This window comes from Bombina bombina, chromosome 7, assembly GCF_027579735.1.
Source record: "Bombina bombina isolate aBomBom1 chromosome 7, aBomBom1.pri, whole genome shotgun sequence".
NCBI classification, from domain to species: domain Eukaryota; kingdom Metazoa; phylum Chordata; class Amphibia; order Anura; family Bombinatoridae; genus Bombina; species Bombina bombina.
Genome location: NC_069505.1, coordinates 247,039,604 through 247,062,468, shown reverse-complemented (window position 1 = coordinate 247,062,468; position 22,865 = coordinate 247,039,604). Strand labels below are relative to the sequence as shown.

General features: G+C 38.2%; 1 protein-coding gene across 1 annotated transcript in view; it reads left to right on the top strand.

Annotated features, from left to right (window-relative positions):
- SUCLG2 (succinate-CoA ligase GDP-forming subunit beta) overlaps window positions 1–22,865 on the top strand; it is a 641,499-nt gene that overhangs the window by 299,974 nt on the left and 318,660 nt on the right. Inside the window, exon 7 of the mRNA XM_053720692.1 lies at window positions 5,830–5,926. Within this exon, the coding sequence (XP_053576667.1) occupies window positions 5,830–5,926 (97 nt within the window). The remainder of the gene's footprint in view (window positions 1–5,829; window positions 5,927–22,865) is intronic.

The window sequence follows — 22,865 nt, the reverse complement described above, 5'->3', positions numbered from 1 at the left end:
GACGTCTCTCTCTCTCTCTCTCTCTCTCTCTCTCTCCCCCCCCCCCCCCTCTCTCTCTCTCTCTCTCTCTCTCCTCCCCCCCCCTCTCTCTCCCCCTCTCTCTCTCTCCTCCCCCCCTCTCTCTCTCTCTCTCCTCCCCCCCCTCTCTCTCTCTCCTCCCCCCCTCTCTCTCCTCCCCCCCCCCTCTCTCTCCTCCCCCCCCCTCTCTCTCTCTCTCTCCTCCCCCCCCCCCTCTCTCTCCCCCCCCCTCTCTCTCTCTCCTCCCCCCCCCCTCTCTCTCTCTCTCCTCCCCCCCCTCTCTCTCTCTCTCCTCCCCCCCTCTCTCTCTCTCCTCCCCCCCCTCTCTCTCCTCCCCCCCCCCTCTCTTTCTGTCTGTCTGTCTGTCTCTCTCTCTCTCTTTTTCTCTCTCTCTCTCTCTCCTCCCCTCTCTCTCTCCTCCCCCTCCCTCCCTACCTCTCTCTCGATCTCTCTCCCCTCTTTTGATCTCGATTTCTCTCTCCCCTCTTTTGATCTCGATCTCTCTCTCCCCTCTTGATCTCGATCTCTCTCTCCCCTCTTGATCTCTCTCTCTCTCTCTCTCTCTCTCTCTCTCTCTCTCTCCCCTCTTTTGATCTCGATCTCTCTCCCCTCTTTTGATCTTGACCTCTCTCTCGATCTCTCTCTCTCTCTCTCCACTCTTTTGATCTCTCTCCCCTCTTTTGATCTCTCTCTCTCCCCTCTTTTGATCTCGATCTCTCTCTCTCTCTCCCCTCTTTTGATCTCTCTCTCCCCTCTTTTGATCTCGATCTCTCTCTCTCTCTCTCTCTCTCTCTCTCTCTCTCTCTCTCTCTCTCTCCTCTTTTGATCTCGATCTCTCTCTCCCCTCTTTTGATCTCTCTCTCTCTCTCTCTCTCTCTCTCTCTCTCTCTTACTCTCTCTTTCTCTCTCTCTCTCACTCTCTCACTCTCTCTCTTTCTCTCTCTCTCTCTCTCTTCCCTCCCCTCCCCTCTTTTTTGATCTCTCTCCCCTCCCCTCCCCTCTTTTGATCTCAATCTCTCTCTCTCTCCTCTTTTTTGATCTCTCTCTCTCTCCCCTCTTTTGATCTCTCTCTCTCTCTCTCTCCCCTCTTTTGATCTCTCTCTCTCTCTCCCCTCTCTTTTGATCTCTCTCTCTCTCTCCCTCTCTCGATCTCTCTCTCTCGATCTCTCTCTCTCTCTCTCGATCTCTCTCTCGATCTCTCTCTCGATCTCTCTCTCGATCTCTCTCTCTCTCCCCTCTTTTGATCTCTCTCTCCCCTCTTTTGATCTCTCTCTCTCTCTCTCTCCTCTTTTGATCTCTCTCTCTCTCTCTCTCTCTCTCTCTCCCCCCCCTCTTTTGATCTCTCTCGATTTCTCTCCCCTCTTTTGATCTCGATCTCTCTCCCCTCTCACCTTTGTTTTCCCTACACCCTCTCTCCCCTCTTTTGAGCTGTTTTGAGATCTGTCTGCACGGCCTTTCACGGGCCCGCCCCTTTCACGGACCTTCACGTTTGGCCACGCCCCTTCACACTTGGCCCGGCCACACCCACTTCTGCTCGCACCGCAGATCAGGTAGGGACTGTAAGGCCAGGTGTGTTTGTCCTCGTGCTGTCTCTACTGCGCATGACAGCTTCGGACAAACACACTTGGCCTTTTATAGTATAGGATTAAGCAATAAATGTGACTGGCACGTCATAACTACTTATCTTGAAGTAATAGAGATTAGGGACCCTAGACACTGTCGTAATCCTAATCAAGATCTTGAAAACGAAAATTCTTCTTCCTTTTTTTTTTTTTTTTTTTTTTTTTTTTTTTGAGGGCATCAGTAAAAAAGTGCATTTTAAATAGTGTGGATTAAAAATATTGTTGCCCAAACAGCACCAGTCGGAATAATGCAATGTTTGGATTAACCCCTTGGCTGTCAGAGTGCTGCAAATAATGGCGAATATCACTTTACAGACTCTAGCTACGAAGAGAAGAGGCTGAATTTGCAAACATTCTATTACAGTTATACTTTCCTCCTTTGCTAGTTCCTGGATTCACATCTTCAGTATTACTTAACCTGTTTTACAGAAAAAAGAAAGTCAGTCAAATGAGAGAATTAGAAGTTTTGAAACCCAAATAAATTGTGTTGGTAGAGCAGCATAATAAATTGTGTTCCGGTTGGAAATGACAGATATTGTTCTACAGGTAAAACATTTATGAGGCAGTTGTTGGAATTAACAAATCAAACTCTTGAAAGTGTCTATTAATAAATTTATTTCAGAAAGTGGTTAGGTTTATCTCAATGAACGGCAGCATCACAGCACATTTATTTGCTAACAAGAGCAAAGGCTTTAATGTTTGAAGACATATTAGAATATTCTGTGTTAAGAACCAGTAGATTAAATAGGGACATCCATTTATGCCTACATTTATAGTGAACGCTTTATTGCAGAGAATGACACTTAGGTGGACTTTGTAATCCTTCTATGTTTACAGTAAGAGATTTCTGTGAGGTAGATATATGGGTTTGTTGCCAAAATTCCAGGTAGTTCTAAAGAATTAATACATATTGTGATTTAGATATCTAAGTGTTATGTTGACAATATGTAACTATGAAACACTCCTGAAAACTTAAAAATGTCAGATTTTGGAAGTGACCCTTTAAAAAGTTATTTGAATAGAAAATCTAATGAGCAGAAAGCTGTGACATCTCCTCTGGACTTGATATCCGCCCTATACTGGAGTCATATACAGGAGTAGTTCTTTACGGAAAGCATGGAATAGACTTGACAAAGGTGGTAGGGACGTTGTTGAGAGAAATTCAACAATGACTGGGATATGGATAAGGTAATCCTAAAAATATATATTAAAGGGATATGAAACCTACACATTTTTAAAAAGGTTTCCAATTTACTTCTATTATCAAATTTGCTTTGTTCCCGTGGTATTCTTTGTTTAAGACGTATCTAGGTAGATTTTCAGGAGTTGCCCTTTCCCTTGTTAAGAGGGGAATTGCCTGGTATTTCGGGCTGGACTGACCTTGTGGGATCAGACTGATACTTCAGGAAAGGTTTCCAATTGGGCTAAAAGAAGCTGCACCCAGGTAGTAAGTAACCTGGCCTGGAACAAACCACTGAGCTGTTGATTGGTTCTCTTTCTGTATATATACCTAGAGCAGTACATGGCATACATGAGTGCTCCGGCAAATGGATAACATTCTTGCAAAACCGCTGCCATATAGTGCTCCCGACACACTACTGAGCTTACGTCCCTAGTTTTCAACAAAAGATACCAAGAGAATGAAGAAAATGTGATAATAGAAGTAAATTAGAAAGTTCTTTAAAGTCATGCTCTACCTGAATCCTGAAACAAACATTGGGGTTTTATGTCCCTTTGCGCTTACGCGTTTTAGAAGGAAGTATGGGCACACAGGATTGGCCTTCTGGTTATCTTTTATTAAATCTCTATGTCCTGTTATATTGAAGGCTTCCTGACCATCCCAACCATAGAGTCTTTACTTTACAGTACCTATTATTTATTCTTGATGGGACAATAATGGAGAAGACGCAATAGTTAGAAAATCGTACCATAACCATTTATTTAAATACACATCGGGGGGAGGGGGTTGTTTTCAGAATGTGTTGTTTATTATCTGTGAATAATAATTCTTGTGGCACAATATATTATTTACACCCAGTGACTCGACCTTAAACAGCTGAACTGAGTGAACAGTTGGGTTATAAATTCCATGGGGCCGATACATCTGCTGCTGTGTTTCATTGTTCTCAAGACATAAAGGGATATAAATCATTATTTATAGATACTGTATATACATGGGATATATCTACAACACGGCATTACAAAATGTATGAAATAATTATAAATGCTTAAAATGACATGAAACCCAAACAATTTCTTTTAAGATTCAGATAGCAGATACACTTCTAATTGACTTCTTTTATCAAAATTACTTCATGCTCTTTGTTTAAAAGCAGGTAGGTAGGCTCAGGAGCGTGCACGTGTCTGGAGCACTATATGGCAGTAGTTTTCTTGCCATAAGCTTCCTTAAAATTCTCCAGACGTGCACTCTACATATCTAGATATTCTATTTAGCAAGAAATCCCATGAGAATATAGGCAATTTCATAAGAGGTCAATTGAATTTTTAAAATTGTATCTCAATCATGAAAGTGAATGCTTCAGTTTCATGTCCCTTTAAAAGTATTTATTTTATAAGCAAAAGTTTCTTGTTTTTAGTCCTCTTGAAAAGCTTCTTGACTGTTTAGGCTTCTCCTTGCTGTGGCCAATTAGTACCAGATATTAATGATCAGGCAAACACGGTGTAGACTGTTGCAGGTTCAGGGTACTCCAAGGATAAATTACAGGAAAAGTGAGCAAAATATAAAGTGGTATTATTTAACATTTTCAAAAATACATAATTAAATATTTCAAAGCATTAGCATGATGTCTCTCTATTATATTTGTTTCTTTCTTCATAAACACTCTAAGGGTTTCTTATACTTGAATAAAGATGACTTTATAGTTCATATCAGAGCATCTGGCACAACTTAAAGGGACGTGCAGCCCAATTTTTTTTTTCATGACTCAGAGAATACAATTTTAAACTACTTTCCAGTTTACTTTGATTACCTAATTTGCTTTGTTCTGTTGTGATCCTTTGTTGAATAAGCAGTAATACACTACTGGGAGTTAGGTGAAATCCAATTACAAGAGGCAAATATATGCAACCATCAGTCAGCTGCTTCTAAACCTACCTAGGTATACTTTTCAACAAAGAATACAAATAGAACACAACACATTAGATAATAGGAATAAGTTGGAAAGTTATTTAAAATTGCTTGCTCAATCGTACTGGTTTTCAAACCTGTCCTCAGACTCCCTAACAGACCAGATTTTGAGGATATCTGAACTAGAGCACAGGTGAAACAATCAGCTGATTAGTAAACATTGTTATTTTACCTGCTCTCACCCAAGGTAATACAGAAAACCTGGCCTGTTGGGGAGGCCTGTGATGACCAGTTTGACAAAAACTTAGGACATTTTTTTTTTTTAACAATTCTTTGTTTTTATTCTTACTATGTGCATAGCCTCTGCAAAGGGTTAAATTGCAATTAGTGTAGATCTGGCGAGGCAATAAGAAGGCTGCATATATGTGGGGGTGTTGCTGGAGTCCTACTTTGCCCATGTGTTTACCTCCTTTGCAGGGTAGACATAATACAATAAGGTAATCAGTTTATCTAACAAATAGAGGGTTTATATTGTGAAACTACAACTTCCCTCTAATGTTGCAGGCAATCTTCTTTATCTTTGCAGTTATCCCTCTATACATTTTGTTGCTGCAGTAATCAATACAACGTTTTTATAAGAGAACAAATCTAACATTTTTCATTTTTATTAAAATTCCAATTATTGTAGATTTTAGGAATTAATGGTTTGTTCTGAAATATATATTTTTATGTATTGATTAAATACCTGTTATGTTTCTTAGATTAATACAAATAAACTTCAGTAACAGTTGTTTGCTGTAAAGTTGTAACCCTTTGTCTGACAAGAAGGCTGCAAGTTGTTGCCTAGCAGTGTGTTGAAGCCCTGTCTGGCAGCTAAAAGGTTAAATTGCCACTGCAGTGTTTTTTATCCTGTACATTATTGGCATCTGCCTCTTGCAAAAGAAATGAGATTTGTGCCTATGAAATATGCATTTCTGCAGCAGACCTGTTTAATCCAAATCTGTAATGCGTCCAAGGGTGAAACAGTATCTTTTAATATTTCATAAAATGCTCATCTTTAATACTATAACATGGTCTTCTGTTGTGTTTAATGAAATGCAGGCTGCTGATCAGATAAAGAAGCTGTACGATCTTTTCCTGAAAGTGGATGCTACTCAGGTGGAAGTTAACCCTTTTGGTGAAACTCCAGAAGGACAAGGTAGGTACACACAAGAATATAGATAATTGTATCATTATGGTTATAGAATACTTGTGGTATATTCCATAGAGATTTTACTACTATTATCTAATTTGCTTCATTCTCTTGGTATCCTTTGTTGAAAAGCTAGGTAGGCTCAGGAGCAGGCATGCGCGACTGGGTGCTTGCTGCACATGTAGGTCTCGTCATTGGCTCAGCTAGCTCCCAGTAGTGCATTGCTGTTCTTTCAATAATTAAGCAAATTTGATAATAGAAGTAAATAGGACCGGTTTTTAAAATTTGATGTATCTGAAAGTAAAACGTTGTACTCTGTGTCCCTTTAAATGTGCATTTAAAGCAGAAGTTAAAGTTGCGTTAAAATACTGTGACATAAATGACATTATAGTGCACCAGATCCTGGTGTAATGAACCCTTTATAACATGCAGCAGAATTTGTATCTTGCAAATGATTTTCTAAATGCCCTGGTAGTGATCTTTACTGGGATATGAGCCATTTATACATAGTTTATATCTGCAGTTAAAGGGACACTGAACCCACAATTTTTCTTTCATGATTCAGAAAGAGCAGCAATTTTAAGCAACTTTCTAATTTACTCCTATTATCACATGTTCTTCATTCTCTTGGTATCTTTATTTGAAAAGCAAGAATGTAAGTTTAGATGCCGGCCTATTTTTGATGAACAATCTGGGTTGTTCTTGCTGATTGGTGGATAAATTCACCCACCAATAAATAAATGCTGTGCAGAGTCCTGAACCAAAAATTGTCTGGCTCCTTAGCTTAGATACCTTTTTCAAATAAAGATAGCAAGAGAATGAAGAAAAATTGATAATAGGAGTAAATTAGAAAGTTGCTTAAAATTGCTTCTCTATCTGAATCACAAAAGAAAAAAATTGGGTTCAGTGTCCCTTTAAGCCCTGTATTCAAAACAAATGATAAAATGCTTCAATTCCTTACAGCTTTTTATTGTTACATGAATTATCATTGGTACAATTTGAGGTATCTACTCTCTATTTGCTGTTTTGTATATCATTTATTCTAGGTTGCACCTGCTCTATATAACATATGCATAAGATTTAAAAGTGACCTATCCATATACACTATATTTACAATGTAGTTCTACTTGCTTGCAGGAGCCACAGTGCATTGCTGTTCCTAAGCAAGAAACCACCAATCACTCACTGGCTGTGTCCTGCTCAGGACGGCAAATTCCAAATTCAACTTAAATTGAATAGAGCTTAAAATTGTAAATAACTTTCAAATTTAATTGTATCATCAATTTTGCTTAGTTCTTTTGTTATCCTTTGTTAAAGAGTAATCCTGGGCAAGCTCAGGAGTGTGCACATATCCTTAGCCATCTGGCAGTAATATTTGCAACAATGTTTATATCATTGGTATACATAGTTACAAACACTGCAGACAGGGTTATTCTTTAACAAAGGATATCAAGAGAACTAAGCAAAATTGATAATAGAAGTAAATTGGAAAGTTGCTTAAAATTGCTGCTCTATCTGAATCACGTTTAAATTTAACTTGACTGTCCCTTTACTTTAAACAAATTGATGTTTTGCCATCCATGTGATAAAACATGTATTAACCAATTAGATTAATTTATTACAACACGTGAGTGTCCCTTTAAGTCATCTAAGCAGCTTCAGTATTTAAACTGCTGGTGCACTGAATATCTAGCTATGTGTCACGTGCACGTGCAGAAGAAAATATTAACACTAAAACACTGATAACTTTTACTAGAAGCATTTTGGCCAATACGTGTGTACTGCAAATCTGTTTCTATTCAAAGATGAAATTATATGTGCATTTAAATGTTCACCAGAATGTCCCCTTAACGACTGAGGACGTGGCAGGCACGTCCCTGAGGGTTTCAAGCGGTGGAAGCGATCATGATCGCTTCCAGCTGCTTTCAGGGTATTGCAGCGATGCCTCAATATTGAGGCATTGCGCAATACCCTTTCTTAGACAACCGATGCAGACAGGGACAATAGAGAAGGCGGGAGGTGGTCATGTAGGGGGGCAGGACCGCTACGGCCATGCTACATCATGGCAATGAGTGGGGAGGAGGGGGAAGGAGGAGAAGGGGAGCCTACGTGGAATCCATGTATGAGCCATCAATATAAAGTGATCTGTGAGGGGGGCAGCTTCACTGCAGAGACATTGGGTTTTTTATGATTTTTCTTTTAATAAAAAAACATTTTTAGCAAACTGGGTACTGACAGACAGCTGCCAGTACTCAAGATGGTGACCAATAGGTAGAGGGGGGAGGGTTAGAGAGCTGTTTGGGGGGGGCTCAAAGAGATTGGGTGGTAAGGGGGGATCCTACACTGCAGAAAATATATAATTAAAAAAATAAACAATAACCCCCTCCCCCTTTATTTTATACTGACAGACTTTCTGCCAGTATTTAAGATGGCGGTGACAATTGTGAGGTGGGGGAGGGAAGAGAGCTGTTTGATTGGGATCAGGGGGGTGGTATGTGTCAGGTGGGAGGCTGATCTCTACAATAAAGCTAAAATTAACCTTTATAAGTTACCTAATTAACCCCTTCACTGCTGGGCATGATACACATGTGGTGCACAGCGGCATTTAGTGGCCTTCTAGCTACAAAAAAGCAATGCTAAAGCCATCAATGTCTGCTATTTCTGAACAAAGTGGATCCCAGAGAAGGATTTACAACCATGTGTGCCACAATTGCACAAGGTGTTTGTAAATAATGTCAGTGAGAAACCTAATGTCTGTGAAAAAAGTGAACTTTTTTTTAATCACATTTGGCAGTCAAATAGTGGCATGAAATAACAAAAAGTTTTGATCTAGGCCCATTTTGGTATTTCTACTAAAAACATTATATATTCCTGTCCTGACAGATATCAGTGTTGCAATGTAACTATCACTAATTTAATAAAAAAAAAGTGGTTTGGAAATAGCAAAGTGCTACTTGTACTTATTGCCCTATAACTTGTAAAATAAGCAAAGAACATGTAAACTTTGGGTATTTCTAAACTCAGGACAAAATTTAGAAACTATTTATAATGGGTGTTTTTTGGTGGTTGGGGGTCAAAGTTAAAAAAAAAAAAAAGTGTATTTTTTCATCATATTTAATAACATTTTTTATAGTAAATTATAAGATATGATGAAAATAATGGTATCTTTAGAAAGTCCATTTAATGGCGAGAAAAACGGTATATAATATGTGTGGGTGCAGTAAATGAGTAAGAGGAAAATTACAGCTAAACACAAACACCGCAGAAATGTAAAAATAGCCCTGGTCCTTAACTGTAAGAAAATTGAAAAATGCTATAGTCACTAAGGGGTTAAGCTACAAGTAGCTCCGTTAGCTCAGTCTCATAACTACTAGCAATAAAACCGAACAAATACCTTTATGGGAATAAGGTTTTTTTACATTGTGAATAGCTTTTAATATAAAGAAGATTTATTTTTTTATTTTAACACACATCAATTTTAGAATATTTGACAGTATTTCTTCTTACAACAAACTTTTTAAATCCAATTTTTGTGCAAACTGGGGTAATGATTCTGTCTGTATGATCCAGTGGCACTTAATCAATGTCAGGTGCGTTTGGCAGAGAGCTAAAGAGAACTGTGTCTTATTCTGCAGATTAAAAATCATTGTATAGTTCATCCATAAGTAAACTGCCCGTTGCTTTTTCTCTTAAGGTAGCATTTATTTTTTTATATTTTTTTTTTATCCAGAAAGTGTCAATGTTTCAAGCAGCCAAAGTTATTTGTCTTTGGTTCTTTTAGTGTATGTTCCCGTTCCATTCAGCCTTTTTCATAAATACCAGCAATACTTCGCTATCAGATCTCTATGGTCATAAATGGAAAGTAAGTGTCTATGATCAGTAACCTATAGCAGACACTGCACCTTAATTGATACAATAGTGTAGAACCAACATTTAATCCATCAAAGCACAATTCATCTGGGGAAAGGCCATTTGTGAGTAAGAAGTGTGTGGCTAGATGGGAAAAAATAATATATATACAAAGTAGCAAATAAGTATCTTTATGGCTCTCATTAAAGGGATGCTAAACCCATTTTTTTTTCTTTAATGATTAAGATAGAACAGCAATTTAAATCAACGTTCTAATTTACTCCTATTATCAATTTTCTTTCCATAAGGCAGGAAGAGTCCACAACTTAATTACTTATTGTTGGGAATGACAACACCTGGCCACCAGGAGGAGGCAAATACACCCCAGCCAAAGGCTTAAATATTCCTCCCACTTCCCCTATCCCCCCCAGTCATTCTTTGCCTTTCGTCACTAGAGGAGGATGGCAGAGAAGTGTCAGAAGATTCGGATAGTCCTTTAAGGGACATTATACCTGGAGGGTAAGTCTGTTATTTTCATATAGCAGGTACGCCTTATATAGGGTCACAATGTGACTCCTCTATACCTGAGTAGGATCGAGGGTTAATATCTCCTCAGTGGGTGTTTATTGGGAACAGTTTGGTGAGTTTATATACTGCTTTAACATTTGTGAAGAACGTTTTCAGGGCTTATTTAACCTGTGTACTTTTGGCTGGAAAAGGCACGTTTCACTTTCACTTTTTTGAGTTGCGCAGCTCCTAATAGTTTTGGACCTTTTTTATAGCATGGGAGGTCCTGCCTTGCGCACCATGTGACCAGGTGCGGCTTCATTCACTTCCTTATGATCCTGCTGCAGACAGCACTCATGAGGAGTGTTTCTTGACAAATTGTCTGGGTCTAGGAGGTGGTGAGTGCCCCAGCCATTGGTTTTGTAAAGGTGCCTTTCTATATTCAAAACGTTTATTTTTGTATCGTTTTTGTCTTTCTACTGTGGGATTACATACCTACTATGGAGGACTCTGATATGTTAGAAGGTTCCACTCCTTCTGTAGTGCTTAATAATACCTGCTTATATTGTGAGGAGGCTGTGGTTTGCCAAATCTGCTCAATTTAGTTCCAATTTCTTTAATGCAAAGCACCACCCCTCAAATCTCTAAATACATAATTTATGTAATATAGCTGTAAATCTACAATTTGTTTAGTGCTATAAATAAACCAATACTAGTGGGAAATGCCTATCATAGTGCCATTGTTTATCTTGTGTCTTGAAACTTGGAAAAGAGTTCTCTTACTTCAGATACCAGAGTAAATTTCCTGGGCACAGTTATAGACTCGGTGTCCATGAAGATCTTTCTAACAGATCAGAGACGTTACAAGCTAACAACCTTGAGACCTTCGGTGGCCCAGTGTATAGAGGTGATTGGACTCATGGTGTTTAGAAAGATGGCTCCGTCATGGAGTCTCAATCTTGTTCTTCGTGTGTTGCAGCAGGCTCTGTATGATTCCATGCATAATGTTGACATTAAACTGTTATCTTGGAAAGTTTTGTTTCTATTGGCTATTGCCTCTGCTCGCAGAGTCTCCGAGATTTCTGCCTTGCAATGTGACCCCCCTTACCTTGTTTTTCATGCCGATAATTCGGTTTTACGTACTAAATTAGGTTTCCTTCCTAAGGTGGTGTCAGATCGCAACATTAATCAAGAGATTGTTGTTCCTTCCTTGTGTCCCAATCCTCCTTCGACAAAGGAGTGTTTGCTTCACAATCTAGATGTGGTTTGTGCCTTGAAGTTGTTGTTGTTATTATTATTATACTTTATTTATTAAGCGCCAACATATTCCGCAGCGCTGTCCATGGGTACAATTAATTTCGATAAAACAATGTTATAAAACTTGTAAGAGACAAGACAGAATTTCCAAACACATACAGGAGGAATTAAGGGCCTTATTCCCGTGGGAACTTACAATCTAGAGGTTTTACCTTCAGGCTACTAAGGAGTATTTAAGCCTTTGACTGGGGTGTGTCTGCCTCCTCCTGTTGGCCAGATGTTCTATTTCCCAACAGTAAGGAATGAAGTTGTGGACTCTGCCTGCCATGAAAGAAAGAAATGTATCTGATAAGCATACATGTTTGTACGCGTCCTGTGGATGCCTCCATGCTCAGTTTTTTCTACTTACTGCAGCAGGAGTGACCTGTAGCGCCATTCACTTGCTATATTTTGGCTTGTGATGCTGAGTATACATGGAAGCTTCCTACATTGCGCTGTTGGCTTGAAGGTAGTGACCGAGAGCACGCACTTTAGAAAGTGATTGGCGCTACAGGCCACAGTCTCTGGTTGGCTGCGCTCCCCGTGTAGATTAGAACAATTAAAATCACCTCTGCAGGCATTTAGGTGACCGGAAAACACAATAATTATATACGGGGAAATGTTTAACGTATACTGTCCCTTTAAATATTTTAGTAAAACAGATACCATGCTCACAGTATTCTTGTTTACAACACACTTTATGTGATGTTTAGTGCCTTATTATCTGTCCTTAAAGGAACATGAAACCCACATTTTTTATGATTCCGATAAAGCATTCAATGTTAAACATTTTCCAATTTATTTTCTCAAATTGTCTTCATCCTCTTGGCATCTTATGTTGAAGAAGCAGCAATGCTCTACTGGGAGCTAACTGAGCACTTTGGGTGAACCAATAATGAGGCATATATGCAGCCACCAAACAGCAGCTAGCTAACAGTAGTGCATTGGTGCTCCTGAGCATGCCGAGGTATGCTTTTCAGCAAAGGATATTAAAAGAACAAATCAAATTCGATAATAGCAGTAGATTGGAAAGGTGTTAACATTTGTATGCTCTATCTGAATTAGGAAATATAAATATTGACTTTGTTGTCCCTTTAACCCCTAGACGCCATTAGGAAAGCATGGAACATCCTAAGTTTTTTGACGTCCTTGACCCTCCTACTTTTATGCAATGGGGGCGTACCTAGCATTGTAGACAGTCCCCCATGATCTACTCTAAGCATTGAAATTGCATTGACAGCAGTAATACACTTACTTTTCAAGCAAGTGTTTACATGGGAACTTTGCATGGCCCTGGCATGAAGGGGTTAACAGAGACCAAAAGGTTCAGTACGCGCAGCACATGTTAGATGCTCTCTGGCTCAAGGACACTTGAAATCCAGTGTAGATTGTGATGTTTCAAATTGAATACAAGAGTGTTTGAGTAAATGGATTCATAACTAGGAAGCTATTAGATTTAAATTCTAAAGTAAAAACCAATAGCTTTGTATCCTTATCAGATTGAAGGATTATGGTTTATCTGCAGTGACTATAAACTGCCAGCAAACAGTGCTTCTGTCAATTTAAGAAGTGTAAGTCAATTTTTGCTTAAGTCTAACTTAATAAGCATCTGTACCTGCAGCGTCCTGTACGTTATATCAGATAGTCGCACAGTGAGCAGGAAAATTATAAAATAAAACTTTCAGATTCTTTTTGGGAATGGAAATCTCTCCCCAGACATAGAAGTAACATAGTTTAATTGAAATAGGTATTTTCTATAATAATTACTAGACGTGCATATATTTGTTCATTTGTTTTGCAAACTAATAACAGCGTCACGTGTGGTTTCAGACATCCGTGTAGCTCAGACACTGGATATATTAGACTAAAAGTGACACTCAGAATATTTGTATATTCACAGATCTTTCTTTCATGTAATTAGCAAGAGTCCATGAGCTAGTGACGTATGGGTATACATTCCTACCAGGAGGGGCAAAGTTTCCCAAACCTTAAAATGCCTATAAATACACCCCTCACCACACCCACAATTCAGTTTTACAAACTTTGCCTCCCATGGAGGTGGTGAAGTAAGTTTGTGCTAGATTCTACGTTGATATGCGCTTCGCAGCAGGCTGGAGCCCGGTTTTCCTCTGTGTGCAGTGAATGTCAGAGAGATGTGAGGAGAGTATTGCCTATTTGAATTCAATGGTCTCCTTCTACGGGGTCTATTTCATGGGTTCTCTGTTATCGGTCGTAGAGATTCATCTCTTACCTCCTTTTTCAGATCGACGATATACTCTTATATATACCATTACCTCTTCTGATTCTCGTTTCAGTACTGGTTTTGGCTTTCTACTACATGTAGATGAGTGTCCTGGGGTAAGTAAGTCTTATTTTTTTGTGACACTCTAAGCTATGGTTGGGCACTTTTATGTAAAGTTCTAAATAGATGTGTTTAAACATTTATTTGCCTTGATTCAGGATGATCAATATTCCTTATTTCAGACAGTCAGTTTCATTATTTGGGATAATGCATATGAATAATTAATTTTTTTCTTACCTTAAAAATTGACTTTTTTCCTGTGGGCTATTAGGCTCTCGGGGGCTGAAAATGCTTCATTTTATTGCGTCATTCTTGGTGCGGATTTTTTTGGCGCAAAAAATTTCTTTGTCATTTCCGGCGTCGTACTTGTCGCCGGAAGTTGTTTGTGATTGCATAACTTTTTTGACGTTTTGCGCCAAAAATTTCAGTGTCGCCGGATGTGGCATCATTCTTGGCGCCAAGAGCATTTAGGCGCCTAATAATGTGGGCGTCTTTTTTGGCGCCAAAAGCATTTAGGCGCCTAATAACGTCTTTTTTGGCGCTAAAAATATGGGCGTCATTATTGTCTCCACATTATTTAAGTCTCATTGTTTATTTGCTTCTGGTTGCTAGAAGCTTGTTCATTGGCATTTTTTTCCCATTCCTGAAACTGTCATTTAAGGAATTTGATAGATTTTGCTTTATATGTTGTTTTTTTCTATTACATATTGCAAGATGTCTCAGATTGACCCTGGATCAGAAGCTACTTCTGGAAAAACGCTTGACTGAGTTCAGTCCTACCAAAGCTAAGTTCATTTATTTTAAATGTTATGAATGTTTATCTTTAGCTATGGTTTGTAATAGGTTATCATGATAAACTTTTACATGCAGAATCCATTAGTATTTATGCTTTATATATTGCCATTCTTTTTACATCTTATGTACAAGAAATATTTAGAAGATTTTTAAGAAATATTTTTCTGATTCTATTTTAAAGGCTTTGTCTGACTTTGTGCCTTCTAATAAAATTTTTAGGTCTTTTTCAAACTTCTTTTTTATTGAAGTTTCAAATGACCAACAACATACTGATTTATCCTTCTCTGATGATGTTTTTTCTCATTCAGAATTTTCTTCATCAGATATTGACACTAACAAATCTACTTTTTTATTAAAGTACATTTGTTCTTTGTTGAAAAGGTGTTGATTATTTTGGACATTAAGGTAACTAGTTCTTTTTCAAGACTAGCTAACACTATTTCTGCTTATTTATTCTTCTGTGTTTTCAGAGTTTTTTTTCCAATTCCTTATACTAGGGAATGGAATAGGATGAGAATTTTTTTTTATTCCTTCTTCAAAGGTTTTAAACTATACTCTTTGCCTGCAGCTTAATTCAATTTGGAGGGTTCTCCAATTTATTGGGGCTATCTCTACTCCTACTAATTATGCTATTGTTTCTATAGCAAAATAGTATTTATTTTCCTTTAGATGGTTGTATCTTATTTATGGAAAATTATTTAGTTTCAGGTACCTTTCCTGGACCTGTGATTTATTTGGATGTTGCAATTGCTTCAGTTTTTCTGTTTACTTTAAGATCAAGTATCAGATTATGATTTATTTTAGCATTGTTAAAGGGACAACATTTACTAGACTAGGTGCTGTTGCATTTGTCTTGTTGTTTTGCATTTATTGGTTATGCAAGTCCACTGTATTGTCTGGTCCTTTAACTGGACTATCATGCTAATAATTTCATTTGTGTCTTCATTTTATTGAATATTTTCGCAAATGAGGTTTAATCTATGTCTTTAGCTGTTTGAGCTAGAAGAATTTTGTGATTTCTAAAAATCCATATTTCTTTTGTTCTAAGATAATCAATTATTTGTTTTATAATTGGATTCAATTCTTAACTGTTACTCTGGGCTTCAAGATTGAGTTCTAAGACTAAAACTTTAAGCTTATACTAATTTGGTTGTTCTTATTAAGGAATTAATTCCTGAATTCTTTCCCAAGTAACATGTTTTTAATTGGAAATTTTTTCAGTTCGAAATCAGCTCCCTTAAATTGCGATGTATGTGCCGTATTCCAGCTTGGCTGGCAAGGGGCAGGTTAAGACTTTTTTGAAATTTATTTGGTTCTATTCGGTCCAAATTTCTTTGATTTTATTCCAGTAAGGCTAACACTTTCTTTAAGTGTGTTTCGGTCCTATTTATTTTGGGTACTGTTGAAGCATGGCTGGTCACCCGTGGGGTTCAAGCGCTGCTCAGACCTGGAATCTTCTGGGGTATTTCTTTCATGTAATTAGCAAGAGTCCATGAGCTAGTGACGTATGGGATATACATTCCTACCAGGAGGGGCAAAGTTTCCCAAACCTTAAAATGCCTATAAATACACCCCTCACCACACCCACAATTCAGTTTTACAAACTTTGCCTCCGATGGAGGTGGTGAAGTAAGTTTGTGCTAGATTCTACGTTGATATGCGCTCCGCAGCAAGTTGGAGCCCGGTTTTCCTCTCAGCGTGCAGTGAATGTCAGAGGGATGTGAGGAGAGTATTGCCTATTTGAATGCAGTGATCTCCTTCTACGGGGTCTATTTCATAGGTTCTCTGTTATCGGTCGTAGAGATTCATCTCTTACCTCCCTTTTCAGATCGACGATATACTCTTATATATACCATTACCTCTGCTGATTCTCGTTTCAGTACTGGTTTGGCTTTCTACAAACATGTAGATGAGTGTCCTGGGGTAAGTAAATCTTATTTTCTGTGACACTCTAAGCTATGGTTGGGCACTTTGTTTATAAAGTTCTAAATATATGTATTCAAACATTTATTTGCCTTGACTCAGAATGTTCAACATTCCTTATTTTTCAGACAGTCAGTTTCATATTTGGGATAAATGCATTTGTTTCAATCATTTTTTCTTACCTTAAAAAATTTGACTTTTTCCCTGTGGGCTGTTAGGCTCGCGGGGGCAGAAAATGCTTCATTTTATTGCGTCATTCTTGGCGCGGACTTTTTTGGCGCAAAATTTTTTTTCTGTTTCCGGCGTCATACATTTTTTGACGTTTTTTTGCGTCAAAAATGTCGGCGTTCCGGATGTGGCGTCATTTTTGGCGCCAAAAGCATTTAGGCGCCAAATAATGTGGGCGTCTTTTTTGGCGCTAAAAAATATGGGCGTCATTTTTGTCTCCACATTTTTTAAGTCTCATTATTTATTGCTTCTGGTTGCTAGAAGCTTGTTCACTGGCATTTTTTTTTCCCATTCCTGAAACTGTCATTTAAGGAATTTGATCAATTTTGCTTTATATGTTGTTTTTTTCTTTTACATATTGCAAGATGTTCCACGTTGCAACTGAGTCAGAAGATACTTCAGCAAAATCACTGCCCAGTGCTGGAGCTACCAAGCTAAGTGTATCTGCTATAAACTTTTGGTATCTGTTTCTCCAGCTGTTGTTTGTATTGCATGTCATGTCAAACTTATTAATGCAGATAAAATTTCCTTTAGTACTGTTACATTACCTGTTGCTGTTCCGTCAACATCTAATTTTCAGAGTGTTCCTGATAACATAAGAGATTTTATTTTTTAAATCCATTAAGAAGGCTATGTCTGTTATTTCTCCTTCTAGTATACATAAAAGTCTTTTAAAACTTCTCTTTTTTCAGATGAATTTTTAAATGAACATCATCATTCTGATACTGATAATGGTTCTTCTGGTTCAGAGGTTTCTGTCTCAGAGGTTGATGCTGATAAATCTTTGTATTTGTTCAAGATGGAATTTATTCGTTCTTTACTTAAAGAAGTATTATTTGCATTAGAAATAGAGGATTCTGGTCCTCTTGATACTATATGTAAACGTTTAAATAAGGTTTTTAAATCTCCTGTAGTTATTCCAGAAGTGTTTTATCTCCCTGATGCTATTTCTGAAGTAATTTCCAGGGAATGGAATAATTTGGGTAATTTATTTACTCCTTCTAGACGTTTAAGCAAATTATATCCTGTGCCATCTGACAGATTAGAGTTTTTTGGGACAAAAATCCCTAAGGTTATGGGGCTGTCTCTACTCCTGCTAATGTACTACTATTCCTACGGCAGATAGTACTTCATTTAATGATCCTTTAGATAGGAAAATTGAATCCTTTCTAAGAAAAGCTTACTTATGTTCAGGTAATCTTCTTAGACCTGCTATATTTTTAGCGGATGTTGCTGCAGCTTCAACTTTTTGGTTAGAAGCTTTAGCGCAACAAGTAACAGATCATAATTTTATAGCATTATTATTCTATAACATGCTAATAATTTTTTGGTGATACCATCTTTTGATATCATTAGAGTTGATGTCAGGTATATGTCTCTAGCTATTTTAGCTAGAAAAGCTTTATGGATTAAACTTGGAATGCTGATATGTCTTCTAAGTCAACTTTGCTTTCCCTTTCTTTCCAGGGTAAATAATCATTTTCGTTCCTTTCCTCACAACAAGGAACAAAAGCCTGATCCTTCATCCTCAGGAGCGGTATCAGTTTGGAAACTATTTCCAGTTTGGAATATATCCAAGCCTTATAGAAACCTATAGCCAGCTCCTAAGTACCTATGAAGGTGCGGCCCTTATTCCAGCTCAGCTGGTATGGGGCAGATTACGTTTTTCTTCAAAGAAATTTGGATCAATTCCGTTCTCAATCTCTGGTTTCAGAACATTGTTTCAGTAAGGTACGGCATTGACTTCAAGTTAAGGCCTCCTGCTAAGAGATTTTTTTCTTTCCCGTGTCCCAGTTAACACAGCAAAGGCTCAGCATTTCTGAAATGTGTTTCAGATCTAGAGTTGGCTGGAGTATTTATGCCAGTTCCAGTTCTGGAACAGGGGCTGGGGTTTTATTTTATCTCTTCATTGTACCAAAGAAGGTCAATTCCTTCAGACCAGTTCCGGATCTATCATTATTGAATCGTTATGTTAGGATACCAACATTCAAGATGGTTACTGTAGGACTATCCTGCCTTTTGTTTAGCAAGGGCATTATATGTCTACAATAGATTTACAGGATGTGTATCTGCATATTCCGATTCATCCAGATCACTTTTAGTGTCTGAGATTCTCTTTTTAGACAAGCATTAACAGTTTTGTGGCTCTACCGTTTGGCCTAGCCTCAGTTCCAAGAATTTTTTTCAAAGGTTCTCGGTGCCCTTCTTTCTGTAATCAGAGAACAGGGTTTTGGTATTTCCTTATTTGGACGATATTTTGGTACTTGCTCAGTCTTCTCATTTTCGAAGAATCTCATACGAATCGACTTGTGTTGTTTCTTCAAGTTCATGGTTGGAGGATCAATTTACCAATCAGTTCATTGATTCCTCAGACAAGGGTAACCTTTTTAGGTTTCTAGATAGATTCAGTGTCTATGACTCTGTCCTTGTCAGACAAGAGAAGTTTAATAAGTTGATATCAGCTTGTCAAAACCTTCAGTCACAATCATTCCCTTTGGTAGCCTTATGCATGGAAATGTTGGGTCTTAGGACTGCCGCATCAGATGCGATCTCCTTTGCTCGTTTTCACATGCGACCTCTTCAGCTCTGTATGCTGAACCAATGGTGCAGGGTTTACTCAAAGATATCTCAATTAATATCTTTAAACCGATTTTACGACACTCTCTGACATGGTGGACAGATCACCATCATTTAGTTCAGGGGGCTTCTTTGTTCTTCCGACCTGGACTATAATCTCAACAGATGCAAGTCTTACAGGTTGGGGAGCTGTGTGGGGGTATCTGACGGCACAAGGGGTTTGGGAATCTCAGGAGGTGAGATTTCCGATCAATATTTTGGAACTCCGTGCATTTTTCAGAGCTCTTCAGTCTTGGCCTCTTCTGAAGAGAGAGTTGTTCATTTGTTTTCAGATAGACAATGTCACAACTGTGGCATACATCAATCATCAAGGAGGGACTCAAGTCCTCTGGCTATGAAAGAAGTATCTCGAATTTTGGTTTGGGCGGAATCCAGCTCCTGTCTAATCTCTGCGGTTCATATCCCAGGTATGGACAATTGGAAAGCGGATTATCTCAGTCGCCAAACGTTGCATCCGGGCGAATGGTCTCTTCACCCAGAGGTATTTCTTCAGATTGTTCAAATGTGGGAACTTCCAGAAATAGATCTGATGGCTTCTCATCTAAACAAGAAACTTCCCAGGTATCTGTCCAGATCCCGGGATCCTCAGGCGGAGGCAGTGGATGCATTATCACTTCCTTGGAAGTATCATCCTGCCTATATCTTTCCGCCTCTAGTTCTTCTTCCAAGAGTAATCTCCAAGATTCTGAAGGAATGCTCGTTTGTTCTGCTGGTAGCTCCGGCATGGCCTCACAGGTTTTGGTATGCGGATCTTGTCCGGATGGCCTCTTGCCAACCATGGACTCTTCCGTTAAGACCAGACCTTCTGTCTCAAGGTCCTTTTTTCCATCAGGATCTGAAATCCTTAAATTTAAAGGTATGGAGATTGAACGCTTGATTCTTGGTCAAAGAGGTTTCTCTGACTCTGTGATTAATACTATGTTACAGGCTCGTAAATCTGTATCCAGAGAGATATATTATAGAGTCTGGAAGACTTATATTTCTTGGTGTCTTTCTCATCATTTTTCTTGGCATTCTTTTAGAATACCGAGAATATTACTGTTTCTTCAGGATGGTTTAGATAAGGGTTTGTCCGCAAGTTCCTTGAAAGGTCAAATCTCTGCTCTTTCTGTTCTTTTTCACAGAAAGATTGCTATTCTTCCTGATATTCATTGTTTTGTACAAGCTTTGGTTCGTATAAAGCCTGTCATTAAGTCAATTTCTCCTCCTTGGAGTTTGAATTTGGTTCTGGGGGCTCTTCAAGCTCCTCCATTTGAACCTATGCATTCATTGGACATTAAATTACTTTCTTGGAAAGTTTTGTTCCTTTTGGCCATCTCTTCTGCCAGAAGAGTTTCTGAATTATCTGCTCTTTCTTGTGAGTCTCCTTTTCTGATTTTTCATCAGGATAAGGCGGTGTTGCGAACTTCTTTTGAATTTTTACCTAAGTTGTGAATTCCAACAACATTAGTAGAGACATTGTGGTTCCTTCATTATGTCCTAATCCTAAGAATTCTAAGGAGAAATCGTTGCATTCTTTGGATGTTGTTAGAGCTTTGAAATATTATGTTGAAGCTACTAAGTCTTTCCGAAAGACTTCTAGTTTATTTGTTATCTTTTCCGGTTCTAGAAAGGCCAGAAAACTTCTGCCATTTCTTTGGCATCTTGGTTGAAATCTTTAATTCATCTTGCCTATGTTGAGTCGGGTAAAACTCCGCCTCAGAGGATTACAGCTCATTCTACTAGGTCAGTTTCTACTTCCTGGGCGTTTAGGAATGAAGCTTCGGTTGATCAGATTTGCAAAGCGGCAACTTGGTCTTCTTTGCATACTTTTACCAAATTCTACCATTTTGATGTATTTTCTTCTTCTGAAGCAGTTTTTGGTAGAAAAGTACTTCAGGCAGCGGTTTCAGTTTGAATCTTCTGCTTATGTTTTTCATTAAACTTTATTTTGGGTGTGGATTATTTTCAGCAGGAATTGGCTGTCTTTATTTTATCCCTCCCTCTCTAGTGACTCTTGTGTGGAAGATCCACATCTTGGGTAGTCATTATCCCATACGTCACTATCTCATGGACTCTTGCTAATTACATGAAAGTAAACATAATTTATGTAAGAACTTACCTGATAAATTCATTTCTTTCATATGAAGCTTCGGTTGATCAGATTTGCAAAGCGGCAACTTGGTCCTCTTTGCATACTTTTACCAAATTCTACCATTTTGATGTATTTTCTTCTTCTGAAGCAGTTTTTGGTAGAAAAGTACTTCAGGCAGCGGTTTCAGTTTGAATCTTCTGCTTATGTTTTTCATTAAACTTTATTTTGGGTGTGGATTATTTTCAGCAGGAATTGGCTGTCTTTATTTTATCCCTCCCTCTCTAGTGACTCTTGTGTGGAAGATCCACATCTTGGGTAGTCATTATCCCATACGTCACTATCTCATGGACTCTTGCTAATTACATGAAAGAAAACATAATTTATGTAAGAACTTACCTGATAAATTCATTTCTTTCATATTAGCAAGAGTCCATGAGGCCCGCCCTTTTTTGTGGTGGTTATGATTTTTTTGTATAAAGCACAATTATTCCAATTCCTTATTTTATATGCTTTCGCACTTTTTTCTTATCACCCCACTTCTTGGCTATTCGTTAAACTGAATTGTGGGTGTGGTGAGGGGTGTATTTATAGGCATTTTAAGGTTTGGGAAACTTTGCCCCTCCTGGTAGGAATGTATATCCCATACGTCACTAGCTCATGGACTCTTGCTAATATGAAAGAAATGAATTTATCAGGTAAGTTCTTACATAAATTATGTTTTTTTCCAGTTCCATTTTTAGGAACTGGGTTTTGGAGTTTTTATTCAAACTATTCTGCCTTTTTTTGGTCAGTGATAGCATTATTTGTTTTCATTAGATACAATAAATGCATATTTTTTCTGTATTTATTCAGATTATTTTCTGAGGATGCGGAATCTCATATGATTCACTTTGTTCTTCAGGACATAGTTAGAGGATCTTTTTTTTTTCAAAAGTTCTTGATTCCTCTCACAAGGGTCACCTTTTTTAGGTTTCCAGATAGTTTGTGTCACTGTCTTTGTCTCTATCAGACAAGGGACAATTTTATTGGGTTCCGTCTGTCGGTACCTTTAGTCTCTATTATTTCCTTCAGTTGCTATATATGCATAGAAGTTTTAGGTCTTATGGCCACAGCATTGGATTCTTTTCCCTTTGCTCATTTTCAATAGACAGAACCTTTCCAGTCTTTTATGCTGAATTATGGTGCAGGGATTCTAGGATTTCGCATTTTAAATCTTCAAATCCTAATATTTATCTCTCTTGATTTGGTGGTTAAGATCACCATCATTTAGTTCTCAACCTGGACCATGATCTCTACAGATGTGAGTCTTTTTGGTTGGGAGGCTGTCTGAGGAT